We start from the raw sequence: 17,940 nt of genomic DNA, 5'->3' as shown, positions 1-17,940 counted from the left end.
GAAGGCCCGTTGAAGTCCTGCTATACTCACCATCTGCCTCCTTTCCCGCTCCTCGCGACGCTCCCAGGACCGCTCCATTGTAAGCGGCAGCTTCCGGTCCTAGGGCTGGTATGAGCAGGACCTATGATGACGTCGCAGTCACATGACCGTGACATCACGGCAGGTCCTTGTCGCACACCAGCCCTGGGACCGGAAGCTGCCGCTTGCAATGGAGCGGTCCCAGGAGCGTGGCGAGGAGCGGGAAAGGCGGCGGATGGTGAGTATAGCAGGTTTTTTTTTTTTTTTTTATTATTTTTAACATGACATATTTTTACTATTGATGCTGCATACGCAGCATTAATAGTAAAGAGTTGGGGACACACAGGGTTAATAGCAGCGGTAACTGAGTGCGTTACACCACGGGCAGTTACCGCTGCCATTAACCCTGTGTGAGTGGAGGGGATTATGGAGCGGGCGCCGGGCAGTGAGTGCAGGGGAGTAGGGGAGGGACTAATCGGACTGTGGCCGTCGCTGCCATGACAGGCAGCTGCCGAGACCAATCAGCGAATGAATAACCGTGACAGGACAGACAGACAGACGGAAGTGACCCTTAAACAATTATATAGTAGATATATATATCTACTATAGTAGATATATGCGTATGTTTTGTATAAAATACAAAATACAAATAACATTAATTCTACTTATGTGATGTCAGCACCCCATTTTTTTTAGTTTTTGAATGCTATACAGCAAAATACAGGGACACGGTGCCTGCAGCCCCAACTCATATTTCACGTGGGCTTCCTCGAGGGGCTGTGGCATACTGTGTGTAAAACTAACCTTTTATAGCTGCCACCACAGGTGTATATCTTTTCAGTATATTATGCGGCGCATGCATAATATTACGTGCGCCAGGACATCACTTCCGGCAGCCCAAATGATGCTGCAGATCAAGGGAAATGCCCTGTGACCGTCAATGGCCCACACGCGTCAACACACGGTGCTGTTGGTGATGTTCCGGCACGCGCCACTTCACAGGCATGCACACTAACCAGACCCCATCTTGAAACTGGCCAAGAACGAAGGGAAAATACATGGTAAATATAAACTAGTGAACTATACGCAATCCTATGGGCAGACTCACAGAAGTGAACGATGAGATGCAAGAACTAATCTATTACTGGCAAAACGTGAGAATATTCACACAAAGGTGAACAGTGCAGTTGTATGTGTCCCCCCATTATGATCACACATACAACTTAAGTGTACATGTAAATTAAGTGCAAATAACAAATATCGAGTCATATCGAACACTCTGTATAAAGGTGAAATGAAATTAAAAAACATTAGTACAACAATATGTGATATATTTAGCGCCAGTATGAATATATAATATACTAGAAAATATTAGTACAAAGAATAAAAGAAAATGCACTCTTAAGTTATGTTAAGAAAATATGGAGGATCTGTTTTACACAAGAATCAGGCTCATATATGGTCATTGTGCTGATCAGAGAAGATTTCAGTAGGTGGTTGAGTCGTGAAGAAATTTTTTATAAAGTACTAAAAACAGAAAAACACACAGATTAAAATCAAACCCAGATACAATAAAAATTTCAAAAACCGAACAAAGCTTAATTGTTCATTTGGACCAGCTGGTACTATAGTGACCCAAATTCTTATCCACCTGCACTTACCTGCCTTATGCCACTATGTACCCTATGGGTAACTCTGATTTTGAGATCTTTGGGGTTGCAGTTGTGGTGTGTTTTAAAGTGCCTGGGGATCATCTTTAGCGTTTCACATCATCTACATCCCAGGCAGCCATTATATTCCTTACGTGTTCACGAGTTCATACACAGTATTCACGAGCTGTAAGAACAATGTATATTAGTCCACATTTACATGAGGCATAATATACAACATGTGTTGAATTACTAGAGATGTAGCTTGTAATTTTGAATTCTCTCAGGCCGTCTGCAGGCGTGAATGACGTGACGCGTACCAGATTCCTGAATGCCAGGTAGTCTCCACACGGGTAGCATCTCTATTTTTCTCTATGTGCCCCAAAGAAATCTGGGGGCTTTGCCACATAGTGGCTTCTCAATAAAATATCCTTGAGGTTTTAACTTTTTCTAGCTGTCATAAATGGCAGTTTAGAAAGACACTTGGACAATGTGGGTTCAGTTTTGAGTACCGATCAGTGCCTGTTGAGGATTTTGAGCATGGATTTCCATTGATGGTTATACGTTGAAATGTACCATATCGCTGGGTTTTTTTAAAAATTTATTTGTGGAGGTAAGTAAACTGCTTCTCATGGAGTTCCTGGCTTATAGAGAGCCCTTTCTAATACTCCTCCTGCTATAAGCACAACTTGGGAAGCTCTCTCCAAGGTCAATAGATACATTTGCATATTCTCATACTGAGGAATTGGCCCACATGAACTGCCCTAATGGTTGAACCTAAGGGTATGTTCACACGTGGCGATTTTTTTATGCAGATTTTCAGCTGAGATTTACAGTACTAGCAAAGCCTGAGATTTCAGAAATCTGCACACAGCTTGTTTTTTTGTCCTAAGTATTTAGTGCTTTTCTTTGGTTTTTGCAGAATAGAGCATGTCACTTATTTCAGCATTTTTTTCAGCTTTTTTCACCCATTGAAAGTAATGTGTGGTGAAAACATACACTAAAAAACCCACAGGTATCGGGTTTGTTTGGCTGCATTTTCTGTGCCAAACATTCTGAAATAGAATATGATTTTTTTTTGTGTCCCTTAACTTTATCAGCATACATAAAAGACAAATGTAGCAGGACAAGAGAACGCAGCAAGAAAAAACAAGCAATACCTGCTTTTTACTGCCAAGAGAGCGGGTTTTGCTGATGGAGGAAAAAAAAAAGCAACAAAAACACCAAGTGTGAACGTAGCCTAAATGTGCAGAAGAGGCGTGCAACAACGCATTCCCTGAAGTCTCCTTACAATACACATCTCTATGTAAAGAACCATTGGCTTGTACTTCCTTTTTTGACATCCAGAAAAAAAATATGGTGAAAAGTGTAGATATGTGAAGAGTAACTGCATTATTTTTCAGGTTTTTTTTTTTTTTTTTTTAATTTTATTCTTTGTTTTTTAGGTGTTAATTTTGTTTAAGCTTATTCTCCTTGAGAAAAAGGTAAGTGTCTTACACATAGCAATATAAAAAATATATAAAGCAGCTGTCGTTAAAAATGACCTTGCACAGTGTTTATATGCACCTACTATATAAGTTTATTGTGCTTGTATAGCTCACAGATCGTACCTTACAAGCTGGTGGTTATGTAATCTTATGTGCAATGACAAGTGTCATTAGCAAAGTGAAGATAAGCCTTGCACACATCCCAGCCTAAAAGCAGAACTAGAAACTTCCATATTTTTTTTTACTATTAGCTTATTGGAAGGTTTATGCTGCATTGATCGCTTTACGAATAATGAGCAGTGTTTTATTTGTTCATTTTGCTTTACGCAAGGGTTCATGTAAAACTTGTTGCCATTTTGACAACATCCAGCTAACCACTGAATGAAATATTTAAATAGTTTTGAGGAAAATGGCAGCTTGATTTTGCATGTACATCTATCTGTTCACATTGACACTAGTTCGATTGGGTGCCAAAATTTTCCCTGGAACCATTTTCACATGATCATTTTGTCTGTTGCAGCCAACTTCCTGCATTTCTATGTAATGCAGAGACTACACAAGTTTACTAGTACATATTACAGAAAATGGAACAATCTGAAATTCAAAAGTTGTCATCCCCAACATTTCACATGTTATCCGCCTTAATACATTTTTTTCACATCTTCTACAGGTCCTGTTTTATGTGTCTCCCGTTAACAGACTAGTGGGTGCTTTGATGACTGTCTTGTCTCTGTTTCCAGGTCAGATATAATTTAAACTGTTATATTCCTTCTTTCACTAAATTTTCTCCCTGTGTATAATTGTGATTGTATTTTGTGCAGAATAAGTGGCACATTTGTGCTGGGAACTGTGTAGTAGCCAGAGGAAATTATCATAAACTGTCACCCCAACAGAACACTTGCCTGGCCGCATGCACTCCACCTCTGCTGTTCCACAGACCAGCCAAATAATCAAAGTCAAATAAAGCAAGACCATACGGGCATCTGTTTATACTCCTGCAATTAGCGGGCATATGCTTCATGACCGTGCAATTTTTCTGTTTTTGCGCTTTCAACTTTTTCTCCATAACTTTTTCTTATGTCAGTTAATATAGCGTTTTGAGGGCTTGTTTTCTGGGATGAGTTATACTTATGAATGACATTATTGATTTTACCATATAGTGTACTGGACAACGGGGAAAAAAATTCCAAGTCTGGTGAAATTGTAAAAAGTGCAATTCCACAACTTTTTTTTTTTTTTATTTACCAAGTTTACTAAATGCTAAAATTGATCTTCCAATATGATTCCCCAGATCAGTACCAGTATCCAGATACCAAACACGTATAGGTTTTTTTTTTCATAAGTGGTGGGAAAAAATCCAACATTTGTAAGAAAAAAAAATTTGCTTATGTCTCAGTTTTCCAGACCCTCTATTTTTCAGGATCTGGGGCTGGGTGACGGCTTATTTTTTGCTTCCTGAGCTGTCGTTTTTATTCATACAATATTGGGGTAGATATGATGATGTTTTTGATGTTTATTGCATTTTATTACAATGTTGCGGCTGTCAAAAATCCATAATTCTGGGGGTTTGACTTTTTTCTCATTACAGTGTTTACTGATCAGATTAATTTATTTTTATTTTTTTTTACTTGTTTCAATAGTCCCTTTTATGAGACTTGAAGCTGCGATCATCTGATCGACTGTACTACACATAGCACACATAGCCGTTCTTCAGCCCTGCTGTGCGTAGCAGAAATCATGATATCCTATGAATGCCAGCCATGGGCCACAATGACCGACACAGGGGTCTTCAGCAGACCTCCATGACAACCCATCAGCCCATGTGATCACGTGATAGGGGCACCAAAGGGAGAAGCTTGTTGCGGGCTTCCTGCCGACACTTGTTAAATGCCACTGTCAGTGATTGACAACGGCATTTAACTGGTTAACAGGGTGGATCGCGAAACCACTCGTGGCTGTTAGAGGCATGTTCGGGGAAAGATGCGGGCTCAGCGTCTGAGCCCGCATTAAAGGCAGGGACATAACTTTTGACGTACCTTAATGTCAAAGGTCGTGAAGTGGTTAAATAGATTTTTGTTGCAATAAAACGTTTTATGCCAGTTTCTGGAAATCCCTGTGATTTCCTTGGATATTGGGTTCACTAGAGAAATACTCCATCGAGACTCTGACCAGCGGAGCTTGAGCTTTGTAAACCAGCGAGAGCTGCTGACCTGCAATGTTTCTGTAACTCCCTGTAATTTCTAAGGAAGTTGCATAAATTGGGTAGCTCAGCCACTCTGCTGTTTTCATAGGTCCACCTTTTAGTGGTCAGTGTTATTCTCAGCTCAGCCATGAAAGGCTATAATGAGAATAACCCTCTAACTAAATAACCCACAACAGCACTAATACTGTTTTATACAAGTAAAAACCATTACAAAAGATATTTTAGGAATATACACTTCTCAAAAAAATAAAGGGAACACTTTGGAAACTAGACCCCCATGGAACTTATCTAGATGCATAGTGAGCACTTTGAACCCCCAGGTGCTTCACAAATTGATCCATAAAAATTAAAAAATACTTTTTTTTTTTCTCTATCGCCTCATTGGGGGACACAGGAAACCATGGGTGTATGCTGCTGCCACTAGGAGGCTGACACTATGCAAATAAAAAAGTTAGCTCCTCTGCAGTGTACACCCCACCGACAGGAAGTAGGATAATTCAGTTTAGCTTAGTGTCAGTAGGAGGTGGACATGGGTCTTTCATTAGACCCATATCTACTTCAGTGTGCGTCGTTCCCTTTTCAGGTACCACAGAGGGATACAGTGTGAACAGTCACAACTGTACTCCCACAAAGAGACTGAGTGCGGCGTGTACTGCCACCCCGTATCCTCATACTTCTAGTCGGCAGGACCCCAGCCCCCAACACAGAAGCGTGTTGAGGTGATCCGATCATGAGTCCTGCCTCCGTCTCCCACCCACTCGCCCACCAGAGCCTGTCGGTTGGAGGAGACGCGATGTCCCACAGAATTTTTGGACGTCCGATCTATCCCGGATAAGGAGGTTTTTTTTTTTTCTCTCTCTCCTCCCCAGTACAGAAAGAAGAGGAACCAAGAAGATCGTAAAGAACTTTCAATAGACGGCATTAGGGGCCTATCCCCTCCGCTCCCCATGTTCCGGCAGACACCATCTGTACTCTAGGTCCCAGTTTTTCTCGGGCCTAGCAGCAGTGTGGGGCATTAGGAGATCTTTTCCTCAAATCTGGGGGTATTTGGGGCACTAAACTTCTTTCCGGCGTTTTTTATGGTCCTCTACGCCGTTCCTTCATGCTTCGGAGGTTACCAGCTGTAATCTAGGTCCGGGCTTCACTCGGGCCTAGTTGCGGTGTTTGCTCCGCCCCCCTTCCCTGCACTTCGGGCGGGCTTTTCTCCCGCCCATCTCTTGTTGATTCCTTCCAGAACCCCCTCCCCTCTCGGCTTCATTGGAGCCGGCGCCATGTTTCTCCTACCCAGACCCAGTGCTTAGCTCCACCCTCCTTCTTCCCTGCATTTCTTGCGTGCTTCTCTGCAGTGCAAGCTTTTGCCCTCTCGGTCCCTGTCAGTCTTCTTGTGGTTGCCCTTTTTTTCCGGCTTGCGGATCTGGACGGTGGCCTTCTCCCTGCGGGACCTACATCTTCAGCGCTAATAGCCCTACAGCCTGGCAGCAGAACATCTCCCGGCACCTGGACCCAGAAGGCAGCACTTGATCCAGGTAACACAGTACGAAGTATAAGCCAGGCACAGCAAAATACAGTTTGGACGGGAAACACTATCTTCAGGCTCAGTTATTACTGCGAGTCACCATCATTCCTATTGGGGCTGGTGTAATAAGCGCTATGTAGCTGTACAGTCACTAGTGTAATGTATTAAATACTCTGGAGCAGTGCAGTCTCTCATATAATGAGTGCTCTAGAGCCGGGCAGTCACTGGGATAGTAAGTGCTATGCAGCCGTGCAGTGACTGGTGTATTAAATACTCTGGAGTAGTGCAGTCGCTCATATGAGTGTTCTAGATCTGTGCAGTCACTGGGGTAATAGGTGCTATGGAGCCGTACAGTGACTGGTATATTAAATGCTCTAAAACAATGCAGTCACTCATATATTGGGTGCTCTAGATCCGGGCAGTCAACAGCAATGGGTATTGCAGTACTCCCCACGCTCTGCACCCTCCACAGTTAGAGGGGCCTTTGTAAGTCCTGCCGTTTGCTCTATAGAATTTTTGCTTGCTGTCTTCTCTCAGACTTGTCTGTTGTGAATTCTGCTATTATATGAGTTCAGCGGAGCATGGCAACAGGCCCCCTCCCTGCATCTCAACGCAGCCCTCTCGTCATGCTAGCGCTACTCTGCAAGCAGAGAGATGAGCTGCTTCTACCCCTTCACGATTGCAGTGTTGGGGGACTAACTTCCAGCTGTGTAAAGGTCTGTATTATACAGCATGTCTGCCGTGGCTCAGTGGATAAAGAAGCTGACCACAAATCGCAGGCCCAAGGGTCTGAACCCAAGTGCACAACAGAGAGAGAGTTTAGTCTCCCTCTGATTCCATGCCTACAACTCGGCCTTCTGGAGAACTGACTGCTCAGGATATGCTTCAGGACAGACTTCGTGGTGCGGCCTTCTACATGTGAAACGGTTATTCTGCCTAACGTCGTCAGGTATCCAGACCTGGACCGCAACACAGAATTAGCTTTCTCTGATACCCTTCTCCAGGGCTCCCTCCACGCTAAAGCAGTTGCAGGATACTGAGAGACAATCGCAGCAGTACTCTTTCCGTTATCCAGCTTTTTGATGCACCACCTACCAGGTACTGTAGGGTACTTTGAAACTGTTGTATTTTCAGTGGATTAGACTGGCCTTGGGTTGACTGCTGCAGTGGTACTGGTATTCTGTACGGTATCAGGTGAGTCAGAAGCCTTTTCCTCCGTGTTCCCCGCGTTCGATTGCAGCAGTACTCTATCAGCTATCCAGGTTTTACATGCGTCATCTGCCAGACACTTGTGGTCGATATCCGCCGTCTTTCCAGTGGTTCAGAAATGCCGAGGTCGAGTGCTGCATCGGTTCCGCTTCTCTGTCCTAGACTCAGGCGAGTCAGAAATGCCCTCTTTCACCTACCTCAGGGTCTTTTTGCAACATCTGCGTAGACTCTCTTCGGTTAACCACTCAGAGAGAGGTGCCCAGTATTCATTAACTGGATGGCTGCAGCAGCGGTTACAGTCCGCTTTCAGGTTAGTCAGAGGTACATTCTGCTGCGTGTTTCACAATCAATAACATATGTGGTCTATTAACAGTTTTTTCAGAAAATCTACCACGTACCAAAGGGGAGATCTCGGTACCACAGGTTGGATCTCAGCGGCAGCATGAGTGGCCAGTCCACTTTCAGGTAGGTCAGACACGCTGGTGTCAGTTACCGGATGGTCGCAGTTTTTTCTTCGGCCACTCTCCGGGCCCGGTTTGCAGGTTGCTCTCCAGGGACCTGTCCAAATCTTCTGATTTTTCTCTTCGCCACGACAGCACCCACTGAGAGAGGGGATCCGCCCCTAGGAACAGGAAACCCTACGGAGAGATAAAAGGGGCGGTCCCCCTCGCTCCCACAGTTTTGGTTTCCTGTTCCTACGGGAAGATCCACGGAGAAGAGGATTCCCAGCCTGGACGCCGCTTGCGCAGTTTACCTGTGAGGACGGCAAGGGCTCCAGGACTGGATGCAGCGTCGGGGGTGCTGATTCAGTTTTCTCCCCTCTGCTGGCAGACGTCGCGAGACCGGGTCGTGGGGGCCGGTTCGCGGCAGATGTCCGGCGGTCTGCGGGGCAAGCACCAGGTGGTAGCGTCGCGCCGTCCTCGGCGGACACCTGTGCGGTGTGGAGCCCAGTGCATGCCCCCAGAAGTGCTGGTAAGCTTCCGGGGTGCGGAGGAGTGAGACGACGCCGGCGCTGAAGCCGGTAACAGCGCCGGAGTATCCAACATGGCCGCGACCCGGAAGTGGTTAGCACTTCCGGGTTCAACAGGAAGAACATGGCGGCCCCCATGTGAAAAGGACGCCGGCGCTGCATCCCGGCGTCCAGAATGGATTCTGCAAGAGAGCCTGCGGTACCTTCTCTAGAGGTTACCACCGTCACCCCTCGCAGCCATGCCAGCAGCAGCAGCCGCTCTAGGCAGAGCGGATCGTCCAAAAGGAAGCCACCGGCATCTCTGTCTCCTCCTCAGCCGGTACCTGATCGGTCAGCTTCTGGGTGAGTGTGCATCTACCCTACTAGTCTGATTATTGTCCCTCTCCCTTTATAATAGGCAACAAGGAAGGAAAAAGCGAAACACAAGCAGTGTGCGTTATGTATCCAGCCCCTTCCGGATAGTTACACTAAAAGGCTATGTGATTCATGTATAAAATCAACGTTACGTGAGGAAGCCTCAGTTAAATCAGAGGATATAAGAGCCATGATTAGGGAAGAATTACGAGCCCTACAAAGCGTTGACAGAGAGCCACTTATTAAGGAGAAAAAAGGATACGTTTCACCTGTATCCGACCAGCCGTCTGAGTTAGAGGAAGCAAACTCAGATAGATCGCAGCAGGAGGTATCCTCAGATGAGGATCAGGATACGTGCTTCCCCACAGATAGCATTGACAATCTGGTGAGATCAGTTTGCAATACCATGGGCATAGAAGATCTTGAAGTCCCTAAAACACAGCAAGACATTATGTTTGCTGGCCTATCCGAAAAGAATAGACCCTCTTTTCCGGTAATAACGGCAGTAAAAAGTTTGATCAAAAAAGAGTGGGAAAGCCAGGGGCAGAGGGGGTTACCACCATCCTCAAAGAGACGCTACCCCTTTAATGATGAAGAATTCACAACATGGTCAAAAGCCCCAAAAGTAGACGCAGCTGTGGCGTCTACATCAAAGAAATCCTTACTGCCTGTAGAGGATTCAGGCTCGTTACAAGATCCTCTAGACCGCAAAGCCGATTCGCTCCTTAAAAGAGCATGGGAGACTTCTGCAGGGGCCTTTAAACCGGCAATCTCAGCCACATGCACCGCAAGATCCATGCTTGTTTGGCTGAGTGACTTGGAAGAAGGGCTGAAAGGAGGTCTCTCTCTCGAGAGAGAAATTATTGTCCTCTATACCCCTAATTAGAGGTGCCACAGCCTTTCTAGCGGACTCATCTGCCGACTCTATACGCCTGGCAGCCAAGTCGGCAGGATTAACCAATGCAGCACGTAGGGCCCTATGGCTTAAGGGCTGGAAAGGTGACCCTCAGACCAAGTCTAAGTTATGCAGCCTCCCATGTCAGGGTGAGTACCTGTTTGGTACCAAACTGGATGAGATCTTAACTAAAGCAGGGGAAAGGAAGAAAGGCTTTCCAAATAGTAATAATTACGTTCCATTTTATAGGAGAGCGTTCCGAAAGGCCGCATTTAATAAAAGGAAGGAGTTTAAGAACCAGGATCGCTGGGCCACAAGAGACACAAAACAAAAGGGTGCGTTCTTTGGGAAGCGCCCTTTCATGTTTGAAGAAAAACCCCGTTCGGACAGATCTACCTGTGGGAGGCAGATTGTCCTCCTTCGCTAATGAATGGCGGGCCATAACAGCAAATATTTGGGCAAATAACCTTATTGCCTCTGGGTTACAATTAAAATTTTCCCGAGTCCCTCCGGACTCATTTCTATTGACTTCATTAAAGTCTCAGTTACAACAAGAGGCATTGGAGCAGGAGGTAATAAATCTCCTAGCTAAGGGAGTCTTGGTGGAGGTTCCATTCCTACAGGAGGGAAAGGGATTCTATTCCCCGTTATTTTTGATTCCAAAACCAGATGGAACATTCAGAACTATTATTAATCTTAAAAAATTAAAAAAATTAAACATCTACCTAGAAAATCAAACCTTTAAGATGGAATCTATCCGGTCCACCATTAAACTCCTGTTTCCCTATTGCTTTATGACAGTTCTCGACCTTAAAGATGCGTATTACCATCTACCTATTTATGCAGAGCATCAACAATATCTACGGGTAGCGATTGTATTGAATGGGTGTGTCCGACACTTTCAGTATACTGCAATGCCTTTTGGGCTATCTATAGCCCCAAGAGTATTCACTAAACTAATGGCGGAGGTAATGTCATATCTAAGACTAAAAGACACTCTCGTAATTCCCTACTTAGATGACATCTTAGTAGTAGGAAATTCTCCTTCGCAATGTCAACAACGGTTGTGTGATATGATAGCATCTCTGCAAAGATTGGGTTGGATAATAAACTGGGAAAAATCTAGACTTATCCCAACAACTCGGCAAATTTTCCTAGGGATTATATTAGATTCTACAAGCCAGAAATGTTTCCTTCCGGAAAATAAACAGATAACGGTCAGGAATAAAGTTCAGTCGGTAATAGATAAACCCCTAATTTCTTTGAGAGAAGGCATGTCCCTTCTTGGCTCCTTCACGTCATGTATCCCAGCGGTTCCATGGGCCCAATTTCACTCGAGGCATTTACAGTATGCAATTTTACATGAAGAAGAAAAATCTCATGGTCATTTAAATATAAAAATTTCCCTTTCTAGTAATGTAATCCAATCTCTGATATGGTGGCTAGATCCAAAAAACCTGGTCAGTGGAGTTCCCTGGGTAGTTAAACCCTCAAATATAATATATACTGATGCCAGTCCTACTGGCTGGGGCGCACATTTAAAAGACCATTTAGTCCAAGGACTATGGTCAGTCACGGAGTCAGACGACTCTTCTAATATAAGAGAGCTAAAAGCTATCTATCATGCTCTATGTGAATTCCTTCCGCAGCTACACGGGACACATACCAGAATTCTGTCCGACAACATGACATCAGTCACCTATATCAATCATCAAGGAGGAACAAGATCAGGAACGCTCATGTCTATAACCGAAGACATTCTAACCATAGCCGAAGAACATCTTCTGTCCCTGTCAGCGCTACATGTCAGAGGAGTGGACAACTCAAGAGCAGACTTCCTCAGTCGTCATACCCTCCACCAAGGAGAGTGGGTCCTAAATCATCAAATTTTCAAAATGATAACTATGAAATGGGGTACACCCGAGATAGATCTCTTCGCCACAAGACAAAACCGACAACTAAAAAGATTCGCTTCAATGTTCCGGGCCGACAATCCCGACATTCTCGATGCCCTTCAGACTCCTTGGACATTTCAGAAAGCATACGCTTTTCTTCCTCTGATTCTTCTACCAACAGTAATCAGGAAGATAAGGGAGGACCGGGCAAATATAATCCTGATTGCCCCATTTTGGCCAAAAAGACCATGGTTTTCCCTGCTCAGAGCCATGTCCATCTCGGATCCGTGGATCCTCCCGGAGGATCAGGATCTTCTTTCCCAGGGGCCCTTCAACCACCCTCATGTGAAGGGACTAAGGTTGACAGCCTGGAATTTGAGAGGCAGCTGTTAAAACTGAGAGGCTTCTCCGATAGTGTAATTAATACCTTGTTAACAAGTAGAAAAAGATCCACTACTGACATATATGTGAGAGTGTGGAAGAAATTTCTAAATCTCTATCCATCGGCGTTATCTAGTGAAATTCCCGTCTCCACTATTCTAGAATTTCTTCAAAATGGACGTGACCTAGGCCTTTCAGTTAATACTCTGAAAGTACAAGTTTCTGCTCTAGGGGCCTTGTATAGTCACAATGTTGCGGGTAATAGATGGATAGCTAGATTTATTTCAGCTTGCCAGAGATCAGAGCCAGTTCAGATTCCGCAGATGCCTCCTTGGGATATTAATTTGGTCCTGGAAGCCTTAACAGGTCATCCATTTGAGCCTCTAGACCAGGGGTCCCCAACTCCAGTCCTCAAGGCCCACCAACAGGTCATGTTTTCAGGATTTCCTTTGCATTGCACAGGTGATGCAATTATTACCTGGGCAAGACTAAGGAAATCCTGAAAACATGACATGTTGGTGGGCCTTGAGGACTGGAGTTGGGGACCCCTGCTCTAGACTTAGCTCACATTAAATATATTTCACTTAAGACCGTTCTTCTTGTCGCGTTAGTATCGGCAAGAAGAGTAGGTGACATACAGGCGCTATCAGTAGATCCTCCCTTTATGTCAATATTTCCTGATAGAATTGTCCTGAAAACAGACCCTTCCTACCTACCTAAAATGTGTACAAAATTCCATAGATCTCAAGAGATCCTTCTTCCTTCTTTCTATAATAATCCTACAGACCAGGAGGAAGAGAAGTACCATACTTTAGATGTGAGAAGGGCTATAATAACTTATCTGGATAGGACTAGCGCCTGGAGGAAGAGCAGGGCTCTTTGTTTCCTTCCAGGGTCAAAGGAAAGGATCTGGTGTTACAAAAGGCACACTATCCCGATGGATTCGGGAGGCGATATACCTGGCCTATTCATCTAAAGGGGAGAATCCACCTGAGACTGTGAAGGCACATTCCACCCGGGCGATAGCATCATCCTGGGCTGAACGAGCAGAGGTTCCTATAGAACTCATATGTAAGGCCGCAACCTGGTCCTCTCCTTCTACCTTCTATAGTCACTATAGATTAGATCTATCTGCCTCCACTGACTTGTGTTTCGGTAGGTCAGTCCTTAATACGATAATCCCCCCCTAAATAACTATCTCTGAAAGTCTCTCAGTAGGTGCTGTCGTGGCGAAGAGAAAACACCGGATTACGTACCGGTAATGCTCTTTTATAGAGCCACGACAGCACCCCTTCACTTCCCTCCCATTTATATATATTAGTGTACATATGAGCACTGTTAAGGGTGGTGGATTCTTGTACTTATACATAGTTAAATTATAAAGAATTGTCTACTAAAACTGGTGGGCGGTTCCTCGCAATCTCTGTAACCCAAAACTGTGGGAGCGAGGGGGACCGCCCCTTTTATCTCTCCGTAGGGTTTCCTGTTCCTAGGGGCGGATCCCCTCTCTCAGTGGGTGCTGTCGTGGCTCTATAAAAGAGCATTACCGGTACGTAATCCGGTGTATTTGGGCCTATTACTAACTCCGTAGGTCAGTTTACAGTACTGTCTTCAGGCTATCTTCATTATCCAGTGCGTTACTCCTATCATAGATGATTTACCAATCACTGTTTATACGTTCTGGCTGTCTTTTGCGGAGTTAGCACCCATATGTATACCATGACTTTCATGACTGTTCACTGTTCTATCCTAAGGGCCTTTGAGCTACCTCAATACCAGAGCTCCCTATCTATTTCTTAGTGCTGAACTCTTCTTTCTTACAGTCACTGGATAAAGCCTCGAGCAGCTCCGGATTTGATTTCCGAGGGTAGCGTGAACAGGTTCTCCCACCTTGGACAAGAATTGGACCTTTAGCGGCGCACGCATCATCCAGTGCGGAATGCTGCTCCAGGCCTGAATCCAATGAGGAGTTTTGTGATAATACGTTTCTTTCTTCAGCAAGAATCATATCCTTTCCACTGGTATCTTCGGTCATGTAGTCTTGCACTTAGGTAAGTGGGTCCACACACTACAATCCTCTCCCTGTTCCAGAGAGTCCAGGACACATATGGTCTCCAATGTCATCAGGAAGGATCTTCCTTTCGTCAGGTTTCTTCTGGGATCTATGTGCTCCTTCCTAGGGCCAAGTTTCCATGGCTTTGGCATACTCCATTTTTTTTTCATGGATTCCTCCTTTGCCCGCTCATTTTTTACTGTCTCCCAACGCCCGCCTAGATCCTCATCCCTATACGCTTGAGTTTAGCTGCCAAGTCGTCAGTAGTTTATGTTCTACCTGATTAGATGGGCTAACCGTTGTCTTTTCCAACGGCTCTCCTGTTCTGAACCGTTTTTTGTTGTTGGTCGAAATAGAGCCTTCACCTTTGTGATGAGAACCAGGGACCACCTTTCAGTGTCTTGCCATCTAGCAGGTTCACAATAGCCTACTCTCAAGTCTTTCCTTGTCGATTCAATTTAATGGTCTTTCCTCATCCTTTTCTCAGAATCTTAGTCCAGCCGCTTCCAAAGAGGGTAGCGCCTCAATATCCTATAGCTCCTCTTTTGAGCTCACTGCGAATTGGACCTCTGGTTTCCAGACTTTCCACCATACGGTCCTCCCTCTCCCAGAAGGTGCATCCCTTGAGGATACCAACGGCGGACTCGGTCATTGACAAGGGCAACCTTTTTAAGCATCTGTCGCTGCATTGTGCCCTTTTAAGCATTGTGCCCTGCCCTGAAGTATCCACCTTCCCCAGATGCCGCTGCACGTGCTGCTAGGGCATCCAGCAATATCGTGACCTTCTGAAGGCCCATTTGGCTTACAAGCGTGGCAGGCGAACTTATCCTCAAAGAGTCCCTTTCCGACTTGCCTGTCCTGGGTTCCCATCAGTTTGGCTCCAAGTTGATCCACAATTATTAAGGTGATCCTCTGGCCTCCAGGTCAGCGAATACTCGCTGAGTCCGGTCAACATTGGTAGGTTTACCAGGTCAGATCAGAGCGTCTTCGTCTGGGTTAGGGCGCACTATACCTGGGCAGGGTGCGCTTCCTGGCGGTGCACATAGGGATTCCGCCCTGCACCTCGACAGAGCGATTTGCAAAATATTTCAGAGTCCATGTCTTTCTTCAGCAGATGCCAGCTTAGCTAGAAAGACCTTGCAGGTGACGGAGGTGAGTTCTCTGACCTGATTGGAGTTATCGGCTGTTACCTCCCCTTGGGGACTGCTTTGGGACGTCCCATGGTTTCCGGTGTCCCCCAATGAGGCGATAGAGAAAACAGGATTTTGGTTGCTTACCGTAAAATCTGTTTCTCGGACCCTTCATTGGGGGACATAGCACCCTCCCAAGTTGAACAGCTCTGTTGTATTATACTGTTACAGTTTGAGTTTGTGTCATTTTTCTAATATTTATTGCTTCTCCTACTGTTTTCTCACTAACTGAATATCCTACTTCCTGTCGGTGGGGTGTACCCTGCAGAGGAGGAGCTAACTTTTTTATTTGCATAGTGTCAGCCTCCTAGTGGCAGCGGCATACACCCATGGTTTCCTGTGTGCCCCAATGAAGGCTCCGAGAAACAGATTTTACGGTAAGCAACCAAAAATCCTGTTTTTCACAAAAATTTTCTTTTAGCCTCAATTGTTTTCATTTTCACATGGGCAACAGGATAAAATGGATCCTAAAATTTGTTGGGCAATTTCTCCTGAGTACACCGATACTTCATATGTGGTCATAAACCACTGTTTGAGTGCACGGCAGGGCTCGGAAGGGAAGGAGCGCCATTTGACTATTTGAATGGAAAATTAGCTCCAATGGTTAGCGGACACCATGTCACGTATGGAGAGCCCTTGTGTGCCTAAACATTGGAGCTCCCCCAAAATGACCCCATTTTGGAAACTAGACCCCCCAGGGAACTTACCTAGATGTGTGGTGTGCACTTTGAACCCCCAAGTGCTTCACAGAAGTTTATAATGCGGAAAAATGATTTTTTTTAGCCCTCAATTTTTTTATTTTCACATAGGTAGCAGGAGAAATTGGACCCCAAAAGTTGTTGTCCAGTTTGTCCTGAGTACGCCGTACCCCATATGTGGGCGGGAACCACTGTTTGAGCACAAGTCGGTGCTCGGAAGGGAAGTAGTGACATTTTGAAATGCAGACATTGATGGAATGGTCTGCGGGCATCATGTTACAATTGGAGAGCCCCTGATGTGCCTAAACATTAGAAAAGCCCATAAGTGATCCCATTTTGGAAACTAGACCCCCACAAGGAATTTATCTAGATGTGTAGTGAGCACTTTGAACCCCCAAGTGCTTCACAGAATTTTATAACGCAGAGCCGTGGAAATAAAAAATCATGTTTTTTTTCCACAAAAATAATTTTTTAGCCCCCAATTGTTTATTTTCCCAAGGGTAACAGGAGAAATTAGACCCCCAACGTTGTTGTGCAATTTTTTCTGAGTACGCTGATGCCCCATATGTTTGGGTAAACCACTGTTTGGGTGCACGTCGGGGCTCGGAAAGGAGCACCATTTGACTTTTTGAATGCAAGATTGGCTGGAATCCATGGTGGCGCCATGTCGCCCCTGATGTGCCTAAACAGTGGAAACCTCTCAATTCTAACTCCAACACTAACCCCAACACACCCCTAATCCCAACCCTAAACATAACCCAAATCACAACCCTAACCCCAACACACCCCTAACCCTAATGCCAACCATAACCCTAACCACAACCCTTACCCCAACACACCCCTAACCCTAATCCCAAGCCTAACCTCAACACACACCTAATCCTAATTCCAACCCTAATTCTAACCCTATTTCCAACCCTAACCCTAGTGGAAAAATAAAAATAAATAGATGGCGAGGCGCCCATGAGGGAAGACTGATGGACACTGGCACTCGGGAGGTATGGGGGTGGGATCGGTCCGCGGGGAAGCAGAGGACAGGACGGAGGGGAGAAAAGAACAGCGGAGGATGGAGGGGAGGAAAGACTGACTACGGCCAGTCGGTGGCGGGGGCAGATCGGGGTCTCCAACCGTGGCCGATGATATTGCAGCATCAGCCATGGCTGGATTGTAATATTTCACCAAGTTTCATTGGTGAAATATTACAATTGCTCTGATTGGCTGTTGAAAGTGAAACAGCCAATCAGAGCAATCGTAGCCACGGGGGTCAAAGCCACCCCCCCTGTGCTCAAGTACAAGTCCCCCTGTACCTGCAGGTTGGGTGAGATTTGAGTTAACCCTTTCACCCTACTTGCAGGAACGCGATCCCGCCATGACGCCACATAGGGCGTCACGGGTCAGATTGGGGCCGACTTTCATGACGCC

At 45.4% G+C, this 17,940-nt stretch overlaps 1 protein-coding gene across 2 annotated transcripts in view; it reads left to right on the top strand.

The window, feature by feature from the left end:
• The window catches only part of AVL9 (AVL9 cell migration associated), a 67,997-nt gene that overhangs the window by 38,057 nt on the left and 12,000 nt on the right, over nucleotides 1-17,940 (top strand). For both annotated transcript variants that reach the window (XM_069730286.1, XM_069730287.1), the window contains exons 8-9: nucleotides 3,113-3,151; nucleotides 3,825-3,894. In XM_069730286.1, coding sequence (XP_069586387.1) covers nucleotides 3,113-3,151; nucleotides 3,825-3,894 — 109 coding nt within the window. The remainder of the gene's footprint in view (nucleotides 1-3,112; nucleotides 3,152-3,824; nucleotides 3,895-17,940) is intronic.

The sequence above is a fragment of the Ranitomeya imitator genome, chromosome 6 (genome assembly GCF_032444005.1).
Source record: "Ranitomeya imitator isolate aRanImi1 chromosome 6, aRanImi1.pri, whole genome shotgun sequence".
NCBI classification, from domain to species: Eukaryota; Metazoa; Chordata; class Amphibia; order Anura; family Dendrobatidae; genus Ranitomeya; species Ranitomeya imitator.
The sequence above is the reverse complement of the archived record's forward strand: the minus strand, read 5'-3'. Positions and strand labels throughout refer to the sequence as shown.